General features: G+C 42.3%; 1 protein-coding gene across 1 annotated transcript in view; it reads left to right on the top strand.

Annotated features, from left to right (window-relative positions):
* The first annotated feature begins 2,260 nt into the window (after positions 1–2,260).
* DRD3 (dopamine receptor D3) overlaps positions 2,261–12,163 on the top strand; it is a 38,370-nt gene continuing 28,467 nt past the window's right edge. The window contains exons 1-2 of the mRNA XM_070403557.1: positions 2,261–2,398; positions 9,569–9,872. Of these exons, the coding sequence (XP_070259658.1) occupies positions 2,268–2,398; positions 9,569–9,872 (435 nt within the window). The 5' untranslated portion in view covers positions 2,261–2,267. The remainder of the gene's footprint in view (positions 2,399–9,568; positions 9,873–12,163) is intronic.

Raw genomic sequence — 12,163 nt, 5'->3', positions numbered from 1 at the left:
GTTCCATTTACTTAAAAGAATGAAACTTCTTCAGTGTTGTACAAATAAAATATGCCAGATTAAAAGTAAAAATTGTTGATCTTCATCTAAACTTCACCTGAAAGAAAGGACCGCTTCACTCACCACTCACCTTCCAGTCTTAGGGCATGTTCAATATAGCTAACAATGCATTTATGTCTTATAAATAATGAGCACCCTTCAATATGGCACCTCTAAGCCTCTATTAGTTTGCTATGGCTGACAAAACAAAGTACCACAGATTGGGTGGGTTAAACAACATAAATTAATTTTCTCACCGTTTTGGAGTCTAGAAGTTCAAGATCAACATGTCAGCAGATTTGATTTCTCCTGAGACCTCTCTCCTTGGCTTATAGATGGTTCCCTTCTTGCTATGTCCCCACAAGTGTCTCCCTGGTACCTTTTTCCTCCCTTAAGGACACCAGTCAGATTAGATGAAGGCAGACCATAATGTCTTCATTTTAACTTAATCACTTCTTTAAAGATCTTATCTCCAGATATAGTCACATTCTGAGGCTGAGGCTTCAATATATAATTAGTGTGGGGGGAGGGATATAATTCAATCCATAACAGCCCCTGTAAAATTGAGCATCCTGAAGATTTATGTAAGATGCAATCAAGAACATTAATTAGAAAATGCTTTATAAATTATGTCATCATACAAATATTGTATCATTGATATCATCACTTTTGTCACTATAATTATCTCTATGATATGTTGTCAGTCTCTTGGGAAGTATAAATTTTCCACCTTTTAAAGAATTATTGCATAGCAGTTAAGAGAACATGCTCTATTGTTGGCCGTGTGGCTTGGTTGGTTGGAGCATTGTCCCATGCACCAAAAGGTTGTGGGTTCAATTCACAGTCAGGGCATGTACAGGAGACAACCAATTGATGTTTCTCTCTCTCTATCTCTAAAATCAATAAAAACATATCCTCTGATGTGAATTTTTTTAAAAGAGAGAAAACATGCCCCAGAATTAAGATGTCTAGATTCAAATCTTGGCTAGCTGTGACCTTCAAAGTTTATTTTAGCCTCCCTAAGCTTAATTTTCCTATCTATAAACTAGTGATGTAAAAACAGTACCTACCTGAGGGTTACTGAAACTATTGAAAGAGGGAATGCATTAAAATGACTAGCTAATAGCACATGCTCAATAAGTGATGGTTGTTAGTAACAGCATTTAGAACTCGGTGCTGCTGCCTCTTTCTCAGCCAGCAGAGGTCCCCATCACAGTCACACTGAGACTGGCTTCCCCATGACAGTCTATACTGCAGCTGCCAAGCACATCCCCTGTCGTCAGAGTAAGCAGTGAAAGAATTAACACTCTGTCTGAAGGAAGAAGAAATCAAAACAAGAGAACAGGGAATAACTAAGATTCCATGGTAAATGTTATGTGAACAGGTGACTGACCATGAGTTAAGACTGCCTAAGTTCTAGTGCTGCTTCAGAAACAGACTTTCATCAGCATCATCCTTAGTTGCATCTCCCTTTAGCCAATTCCAAAGTTGAGTTAATAAACATTATTCACATATACCCCAGAAGAGCAGTAAGAATGAATTGGCAAATATTTTTGTTAAGTTCCATGAAAATAAAAGTGCTGGTAAATGAACATTTAACATTTCTCATAGTATTAAGCTTATTTCAGCTCTAGCACATTATATTCCACGCCTCGGTTTTTCTTCCACTGTACTATATTTTCTTTAGCCTTCTTTTCCCACACAGGATTACACCTCCAAGTTCAATTATTCTGTCAGTTGTGTTTTAAATTGTACTGATTTCTGTTAACCACTTGTGGTATGAATTTGTTGATCTGTTCCTTCTGCTGAACCAATCATCTTCACACCCACCAAAAGCTGGAACTGCAATTAAACTAAAGAAGATGAAGAAATAAAAGCATAGAAGGAAAGACAGTGGGAAAGTGGGATTAAGAATATCCCTGAGGGGAAAACACACATGAGCTGAAAAGCATAGCACGGAGTGGATAGGGGTATAGAAGGAAGAGTAGAGCAAGGTAGAAAAAAGATCCTTCGTCTGCCTACTACCCCTCTTTCAGCACCAAGGACAGAGGCTCTGAGGGCTGCCCCAAGCAACAGTCAGTTTAGGGTCCCTCCCAAATCTTCCACAGAAAACGGAAGCATTCAAAAGCAGCTATGACACATGCAGTAAGGTCTATTAGGGAAGCTGGAAAAGCAGCACGCAAGTGATGTCACCTTAGAGGCAAAAATGGGTGATTTTCTTTCTGTTCATGTCCACAGTCTCTGTGTCTTGGGAAAGGCAAAGTTTGCTTTGCTTGGGCATGTCTGCTGTCAGTAAATGGCTACAGGAGCTGAGGTGCCTAAACTTCACAGTCGTCAGAAATCAAAAGAAATCTTCAGGGTAAGTAGTTTTTCTTTTTGTTCCTACTTTAATACGCAGTGTTTTTCTGGAAGGTTATTTAATCAGTTTGGGGTTCTGTGATTCTCTAAGAATATGCATTGAAACTCTGTACTCTCTCTTAAAAAATCTAAAATCCTGAGGAAACTGATTGTATTTTTTTCTCATTTGGGGGGCAGTAGAAATCTGTTCTCTTCCCCCCCCCCAAAAAAATTAGATCCTCATGGGTTCTAGTAGCTAAACCAAGGCAGAAGTAAAAGATGGAAAATTTAAAAAAAAAAAAAACTGTTACTATTCCTGGGGTTTGTATGAAAGTTGATTGTATTCCTCTTAATAGTGTTACTTAATTATAAGGGTCTGTTATTTTCAACTCCCCCAATTGAGCACCCTGGTAATCCAGGACTGAGGGTTTGGAGAGGCACTGTTTTCAATGGTCTATTTAAAGCACGGCTCTTTCCAAGTCAGAATTCAATTATTCCCAACAGAGATATGCAGTACTTGAGATGATGATTGTGTATGTTTTCTGTAATGACGGCATATAATTTTGAGGGTATTGTTGTTGTTTAATTGTGGGACTTTCATTACTTACTGTAGCTTATTGGGTCAATGGAAGTTGTTGCAATTAGGCATTTGTTCCAGTTCATGCATTTAGTTTAATCAAACACTATTAAAATGTATGCACAAATAATAGTGCTGCAATAGCAAAGTGGAACTTGGATTTTAAATGTATCCTGCATACCAGTTTGTACTTTATAGGTGAAGTTCTTTGTTTACTAATAGTAAAAGATCAGTAGGATGTCCATCCTTGGATAAAAGTAAAGAATTGCTGCTTGACATAGCATTGGTTGGATCTCTTGTAGCCAAGGAGAAGCAGATACAATATGAGAGTCTTACTCAGACACTTGTTTATTTATAGCTGAACATTTTCAAGGGTCTGCATGGTTAACAGTGAGCAGGGATGTTGAGCAGAGAAAATACTGACAGTATCCAAATGAATATCTGATATTAAAGCATCTATACAGAACGCTGCTATGGTGAAATATGAATTAGAGCAAATATTTAACAGATCTTACTCAATATTAAATTCAATTTCTAATGCATTGAAGTTTGTCATCAATTAATATTTGCTCATTGATTGACTGATACATTGATTTCCCCATTTTATCTCTCATTAGAATGATAGGATGCTCAGTCCTTAATGGTTGTGATGAAAAGTGAGGATGCTCTTTGCTTTCCTGAGCAGGTTTAATTAGGGGGAAAGCATATTACCTTAGCTCTGAGATCTCAGTAACCAGCTATGGTTTTTCTCTGTACATTTGCCAATAATGTAAATGTGCTCACATATGTAAATATGCTATGTATTTCAATACACTTGTGAATATTCATTAGGAAAATAAACTAGGCTGTAATTTTCAAGAATAAAATGCCATACAAATGCTAAAGACTACATTTAGTAATAATGACAATGTAACTCCCACTGTTGCTATGTGCAGTGTGCACCTGCATTGACTTCACTGAGCTGGGTCAGGTGATGTGCACAAGAGACTCTTAAAGGGGGAGGTTTTAAAATTAGTCCCCATTTCATTGTCTCTCTCACCCCAACAGTGGGTAGTGAAGAACATAAACTCTGGAAGCAGACAGCTTTTAGGTTGAATCAGCTCTATCATTTACTGATGTACAACTGCAGGAAGACACTTAACCTTTCTGTTACTTTCTCCATCTGTAAAAATGGGGATAGTAAAGCACCTACTTCCTTTATGGGGTTGTTGTGAGGTTTAAATATGATAATGCTTATAAATATTAACTATAATTATTAACTTTTAAGGCAATATGGAAAGTCCACATTGAAGCCCAGAACCAAAAATATCTCTGGAGACTAGAGGTCAGAATGTAACTGAGACCCTGGCTGGTAGCTCAGTTTGTTGGAGCATCACCCAGATGCATCAAGGTTGAGGGTTCGATCCCTGGTCACGGCACATACAAGAATCAACCAATGAATGCATAAGTGGGTAGAACAACAAATTGTTTCTCTCTCTCTCTCTCTCTTTTTATTTTTTTTATTGCTTAAAGTATTACAAAGAGTATTACATATGTCTCCTTTCCCCCACTTGACAATCCCTCAGCCTCCCCTACCCCCCAGTGTCTTATGTCCATTCTCTCTCTCTCTCTCTCTCTCTCTCTCTCTCTCTCTCTCTCTCTTATAAAACTAATAAATAAATTAAAATTTTTAAGAATGTAACTGAGTAAAAGATTAGAGACAGCAAAGAGATCCATGATACAAGTGATTTGGCCATGGAACCTACCATCTAAGTGTTTTGTTCCAGGTTTAGGAAAACCATTTCTACCTGGAAATGACTGCCACATCAATTTCACTTCCAGCATAGACATTAAATAAGTCATGAGTTTTAGATTTAAGGAAACCAGAGATCAAAGCTGGGCTCAACGTAGCCCTCCACACATTGTGTAATCTTGAAAAAGTTACTGAACCTCTATCAGTTGTTTTAATCTATAAAAGAAAGATATCAATATCTATCTTCAGGGCTGCTATACGCATTAAAATGAGATAATATGTAGAAAGTACTAATATTTGGCACACAGTAGCAGCCATAAGTGTCAGTGACTATTGTCTTCAGGAGGAGGTTGAGAACTAAAGGTGTTTGGTTTGGGTTTTTTAACTCAATAGCCTTAAGGAAAGAAAAAAATATTATAATCCTGAACATCTTAGTAAGTATCTTCCTAACAAATTCAACAGGAACCTGGTATGGAACCAGGTGCCAAGAGGTACCCCACAAGTGTCTCAGGCAGACTGTAGCTCAGAACTGAGGACATATAGCAGAGCTGATGGGGGCGTGACCACTCTCTGTCCCTCTGCTTTTTAAAGATTATGCTCTCACTCTAAAAGATGCTAAAATAAACTATAAAGACCAAGATTAGTCAATACTTTGTAAGAAATTCAAAGGCTTATTAAAATTTTAAGTGGTGTTATATATAATGAATCCAAAAGAGTAAAACCAGCAGTAATCTTCTAGTCCTTGCCTTCTCCACTTTCTCACCTCCCATCCACTCTTCACTGCTCACACTCTTTGCTGAGGTCATCAGTAATCTCCTAATTTCCAAGTCCATTAGATACTATGCAATTGTACTTTATTTGATGACCCCTTTACTTAGTCCCACTTTTCCTTTAACAATAATAGCTGCAATATTTCAAATGCTATGTGCCAGACATTATGCCAGAACCATGACTCTCAATGGGGAGAGCAATTTTACCCCAGAAGGGACAATTGAGAATGTCCAGAGACATTTTTGGGTGTCACAATTTAGGGGAAGAGGAGTGCTCCTGTCATCCAGTGGGTAGATGTCAGGAAAGCCGCCAATCATTCTAGGACAGATGCTCAGGCCAATCCCTCTCAACAAACTCAATAGTTACAAGCCTTTGCATCTAATTTTATTTGATTATCATAATAACCCTGTGGAGTGGATATGATTATTCTCATTTCGCTGATGAGGAAACCAGGCTATCATTAGGAATTACTTAGAGATTGATTATTAAGTGAATGAATTCTCTAGGCTCTTTGCTTCTCCTACCTGAGACCAGTTTACTATCTGTTAGCATATCTATCTGAGGAAGAAAGAAAGGAGAAAGCCCAGCCAAGCTCTGTGTTATATAAGCTATGCTGGTTAAAAAAAAATCTAAGGAGAGAGGAAGTTGAAACAATTAGCTGAGAAATGGGGAGTCATCTAGCATCTCACTCATTTTCTGCTTTCATCTCCCACACCCGCAACTCATCAGGGGCTGCTGGACAACCTGCTGCTATAAAGAATCAAAGACCGGAGACAGTACAATGCAAAATAAATAAATAAATCCGAAATCTTTGCAGTTGTGGTTCCAACATCAGGCTCAGAATTGATTTTCAGAGTTGAAGGTTTCCCTTCGCATAATTAGTCATTGACATTCAGCTGTACTATTTTTAATTAGCTGTCAGACCTTGGCGGAGTAAAATGTCCAGCAAGGTGGTAACAAATAGCCCCAGGTTTCCTCGTCCCTCTTACCTGACAAGTGAGAAGAGGCAAAGACATTAGCCAACCGCAGACCCCAGGAAAGAGTGATTTCTGGCCACTGCTTTCCAAAGTGGCCCCACTGCAGACGGAAAGGCTTTCTGGGCCCTAGCCTGCCTCAAAGGTGAAAATATCCTTAACAATCAGAAAGCATTGTATTTTTCCAAAAGCTCTTGGTGGCAGCAGTGCTATCTCCAGGATAACAGCTGCCCTTCTACGAATAATGAGGAAATTATAATTATTATCAAAAATTATTATTATGCTTTAAAATATATCAAGTGCAAACAGTGTGCCAAAATAAAGAACAATTACATTGAACAAGTCTCTGAATTTGATCCAAGTCGGCCTCCCCTTATAATCATTTATTCATTTTAACACTTACACATTCCAGACTGAAATATGAGGTAGGAAATGACAGCCATGATTAGGCCAATCTCCTAATCAAAGCAGAGCTGCGGATATCAGGAGTGGTATCCGCCAACCTCTATCTCTCCAGGGTCTGGAACAGAAGTTCCCATGGAGGCCCATATGCTCCATGTCTAATATTTTAGCCATAACCAACAAACCATTGAATAAAATGCTTCATCCTTCTGCCTTGACAAATATGGCTTCCTAATCTGAAAGAACGAGTTTGAATTTAGCATTCCTGGGCCCTTAAGAGTTCCATACAAAATGTGAGAGGGCAAGAAAAGCTGTCCCCCTCACCCATCCTGTCCCAGGGACTCTGTCCTCTTCTCTCCCCACCTCAGGCTACACCCAAGCTATTCATCTGAGCTCCCAAAGAGCTACCACATGAGCCCAGGGCCCCCACATATACTTGGCACCATCTACGCTCAGGGCGACAGATCCAGAAAATATTGGTGCTGGCCTAGAAACAGGCTCCAAGCAGCTTGGGCTGAGAATTCTGTGATCTTAGTATGCAGAATGTTCTAAAAGGGGAGTGTGGAACCGGCTGGTGTGGCTCCATGGTTGAGCATCAACCTATGAACCAGGAGGTCATGATTTGACTCCTGGTCCAGGTTTCAGGCTCGATCCCCAGTGTGGGGCATGCAAGAGGCAGTTGATCAATAATTCTCTCTCATCATTGATGTTTCTATCTCTCTCTCCCTTTCCTTCCTCTATGAAATCAAGAAAAATATATTTAAAAAATAAAAGGGGAGTGTGGGCTCTTGGTGGACCTGCTCCTTGGTGATTATGGGAGGGTGTGGTCTCATCCGGTGGGGAGGATGTGACCAGATGGGGTCCAGAGTAGGGGCCTCTAAAGCACAAAGCCTGGGGCCAGAACCCCTCTTGCCCAGGACTCAGGGCCGTGCTATAGGCTGCAGCCTTCCCCCAGCACGTGGTTGTAATGCTCTGCTACTCTTGGCACACAGGCATTCCCATAGTTTTCTTTAGTACATGGTGACTCTTGATCCCCACAGACACACAAACTTGGCTCTACTTGACCAGGGGGCCCCAACAGACTGGTGTCAAGAGAGCAGCTGATGGGCTCTGATGCCTTTCCCACTCTAAGTCCAAAGTCCCCACAGTTGGAGGACTGGCTTTTCCCAGTGGGATAGTAACATGGCAGTTGTTATGGCTTTCAGATGCCAAGGACAGCATTGGGAGAATTAAAAGGCCTGTGTGCTAGTTCTACCACTAATAAACTGTATCACTTAAGACATGTCATTCATCTCTATGGGTCTCAATTTCCCTGTTTGAAGAGTGAGAGCATTGGACTAGGTCAGAGGGTGAATGGAGGTGGTGCATGAGTCACTGGCCCACGAATGTGGGATTCGTGGTGGATTAGGGCGGGGGGGGGGGGACTTCATAGGGCTTAAACACTCCTCTAATTGGTAACCAATCTTTAAAATTAAGTTTCAAATGAAATTCCACACATGGAGCCTCTAGACTCCACTACTCTTGAGGTTTTCTCTCCCAGCCCTCCTAAGCCCTATGTGAGATACCAGAGAGACTGGGAGATTGAAGGAAGTTGAGGGAGACAGAGGGAGGCAGAGGAAATGGCAAATGGGAGCAATATAGGATGGGAGGGAGGAAACAAGGACAGGGGGTGGGAAGCTAAGAGAAACAGACCAGTAAAAGAAAAAGAGCTAACACCTATAGTGCTTTCTACATGTCAGATTTGGTTTTCAATGTCTTACATATAAAATAGCTCCTTTAATCCTCACAAAAACCCTATGGGATGGGTTCCATCATGTCCCCCATTTTAGAGGAGGAACATGAAGCTCAGAGAGGTGAAGTAACAGAGTGAGGAAGTGGTAGGGCTGGGATTCTAATTCTGCGCCAGCTCCCCATCTTACTCAGCCCTGCCCAACCTCTCAACCTCATGCCCTTCCAAATGCCCTGCCTCACTTGCTTCAGCCACACTGGCCTCCCTGCTGTCCTGCCCATATGCCAGCGTCTTGTCTTTTTACCTGCTGCTCCTTCTGCTTGGACAACTCTTCCCCCAGAACTCTGCACAGTCGGCTTCCTTGGGTACCCAGGTCTTGACTCAATGGTCGCCTCCTCTGTGAGGGCTTGATTACACTGATTAGAAATTGCCCTCAGATACCCTACTCACACACACTCCTCTCTCTTCTTACCCCCTTCCCTGATTTACTGTTCTACAAAATACACACTACATCTTTTATTTATCCTGTTTATTAGTCTTTTCCTCCTGAATGGAAGCTTCAAGATGGCAGGAATTTTTTTTTAATCCTAACCTGAGGATATGTTTTTATTGATTTGTTTGTTTTTATTGATTTTTAGAGAGAGAGGAAGAGAGGGAGCGAAAGATAGAGAGACATGTGAGGGAGAAACATCAATCAGTTGCCTCCTATACATGCCCCCACTGGGGGATCAAACCTACAATCTAGATATGTGCCCTGACCGGGTATCAATCCCACAACCTTTTGGTGTATGAGATAACACTTCCAACAAGCTGAGCCACCCAGCCAGGGCAAGAGGGCAGGTATTTTATCCTTTTGCTCATTTCTGTATTTCCAGTGCTTAGAACAGTGCTTGTCATATAGAAAGTGCTCAATAAACATTTGTTGAAACAATAATCAGATTATGTATGCAAGCAGCCCAGCTCCAAAAAGTCTGATTTTGCCAACATTGTTTTCTGTCTCCTCCCAGGATACCATTGGGGTCACTGCTCTCCTTCTGGGCTATGGCGCCACTGAGTCAGCTGAGTGGTTACATCAACTCCACCTGCGGGACAGACAACTTCACGGGGGCCAACCAGGCTCGCCCGCATGCCTACTATGCCCTGTCCTACTGTTCGCTCATCCTTGCCATTGTCTTTGGCAATGGTCTGGTGTGTGTGGCTGTGCTGAGGGAACGGGCCCTGCAGACCACCACCAACTACCTGGTAGTGAGCCTGGCTGTGGCAGACTTGCTGGTGGCCACCTTGGTGATGCCCTGGGTGGTGTACCTGGAGGTGAGTGAGCTCAGGTTCCAGCTGCCCATGTGACTGTATTTGTCCTTGTCTTCCTTGAGCTCTGGGCCTTCTGGGCTCAAAATGCTCCTTTCTGGGACCTGTGGTCTGGGGAAGGAAGGAGAGCTCCTGACCTCCCTTTCATGAGGGAGCTGAAGACTTTGAGAATAGTCCTTATCCAGCATCACTTGCATACATCAGAACCAGGGAGCTGGGAGTGAGTCTGTTCCCAGGGCTCCAGTATCCAGGTAACCAGACTTGAGTGATGGGACTCATCTTTAAAATGCATGAAGTTGACTCTCCGTACCAGGCATGTCTCAAAGACATGAGGGGTTGGGGAAGACAGTCAAAAGACACCTTCATCAGTACATAGGAGTGAGAGTGTACAGGAGGGATTCAGGAGAAGGTGGGGGGAGGACAAAAGGAATTATAGAAAAAAAATGAATGAATGAGGAGAAAAAGTCTGCAAATAGATCAGACTTCTTTAGATAGTTCAGCTGCCCTCAGACTTAGTTCTTTCTTCCTGGGTATCAGCTCTCCACAGACTGCTGCTGAAGGAACAGACCAAACCTTCAAAGTTGTGTGTATACATATATGTTTAAATACTAGAGGCCTGGTGCACAAAATTCGTGCGGCGGGGGGGGGGGGGGGGGGGCCTCAGCCCGATCTGCACCCACTCCAATCCAGGAGCCCTCAGGGGATGTCCTACTGGCCTCCAGTCTGCCCTCCCTCTGCAAGAGGCAACTGGGCTGACCAGGGGAAGGTGCCACCCCCATCACCCCACTGCTGCTGCCACTGCCGTCTGCCGCAGCCACCAAGGTGTTTTCATCAACACAGACTCCAGTCCCTTCACCACAAAAAAATGACAACTTTCTTTAGGCATTTTCAAGATGTCTCTTTTATAGGATATGACATTTCTTTCTTTCTTTCTTTCTTTCTTTCTTTCTTTCTTTCTTTCTTTCTTTCTTTCTTTTTATCCTCACCTGAGGATATTTTTCCATTGATTTTTAGAGAGTGTGGAAGAAAGAGGGAAACATCAATGTGAGAGGGACACTTTTATTGGTTGCCTCCTGCATGAGCCCTGACCTGAGCCCCGGCCAGGCAGGAGCCTGCAACCGAGGTACCTGCCCTCGACCAGAATCAAACCCGGACCCTGCGGTTGACAGGCCAAGGCTCTATCCACTGAGCCAAACCAGCTAGGGCAGGATATGACATTTCTTAGCCCCTCCAGCAGCAGACCTTCATTTTTTTCCTCCAGGAGTGTGGTGGAAAAACCCTAGATCACCTTCTTGGATTCTTATTACACAAGTTACCAAGAACACTAAGAGTGGCTTACCAGGAGCTTAGCCAATGAGTGGTAAGAAAAGGTGTTTCCTCTGCAGCTCATGCACAGAGGCGGGACTGCCGGCGTGCCCTGGCTGGCAGGCCCTGTTCTCTGCGGGAGGGCCTGCTCTTTGCCGCAGCAGCTCTCAGGCAGACCTTGTTCCCTGTGGGCAGGACCTGCTCCCTGCTCTCTGTGGGCCTGCACCATCCATGGCTTGCTTCACTGGACATCAGTCCCTTCCCGCCCACCTGTGTGCACAGCCTCCTCCTGAGTGGTCGTGACTGTTATGGTGTCCCGGCTAATTTGCATATACCTCTTTATGTTTTTATTGATTTTAGAGAGAGAGGAAGGGAGAAGGGGAGAGAGAGACATCAATGTGAAAGAGAAACATCCATTGGCTTCCTCCTGCGTGCCCCCTACTGGACATTGAGCCTGCAATCCAGACACGTGCCCTGACTGGGAATCAAACTAGTGCATGGGAGGACGCCTAACCAACTGAGCTACACCAGCCAGGCCTAAATTTATATGAGAGAAGTATTTCTTAAATTTGAAAGTATTTTCATTCAAAAGTGTAAAGTAGAGTCGGGAGGTGATCAAGAGAAAACATCCATTTGCTAACAAAGAAATCAGGGTGCCTACAACTGTTCAAGAAATAGATATTCTTACAGAGAAAACATGCAATTTACTAAAGAGTTTTCTTAAAGACATCTTAATATACTATTCATATTTCTCCTCTGCACTGTGTATCATTCTAAAGAGGTATCCAATGAAGGATCAAAATGATGCTATGATTAAGAGAAATTAAAATTCATCAAATTAATATCTCAGTTAATATTAATAGTGAAGATGACAGTTAATTAAGTATGACATATCACGGGAGAGCAAAAACCTCCAACATAGACTGCCTAGGCTGGTTTTTGTATTAAAGAATGACTGGGAACTAAAATTAGACTTATGATCTCAACAGGAA

This window comes from Myotis yumanensis, unplaced genomic scaffold (assembly GCF_028538775.1).
Source record: "Myotis yumanensis isolate MYYU_CA2020_CCGP unplaced genomic scaffold, mMyoYum1.0.hap1 SCAF_2, whole genome shotgun sequence".
NCBI lineage: Eukaryota > Metazoa > Chordata > Mammalia > Chiroptera > Vespertilionidae > Myotis > Myotis yumanensis.
Note: the sequence above shows the minus strand (reverse complement) of the source record. Positions and strands in the feature narration are given on the sequence as shown.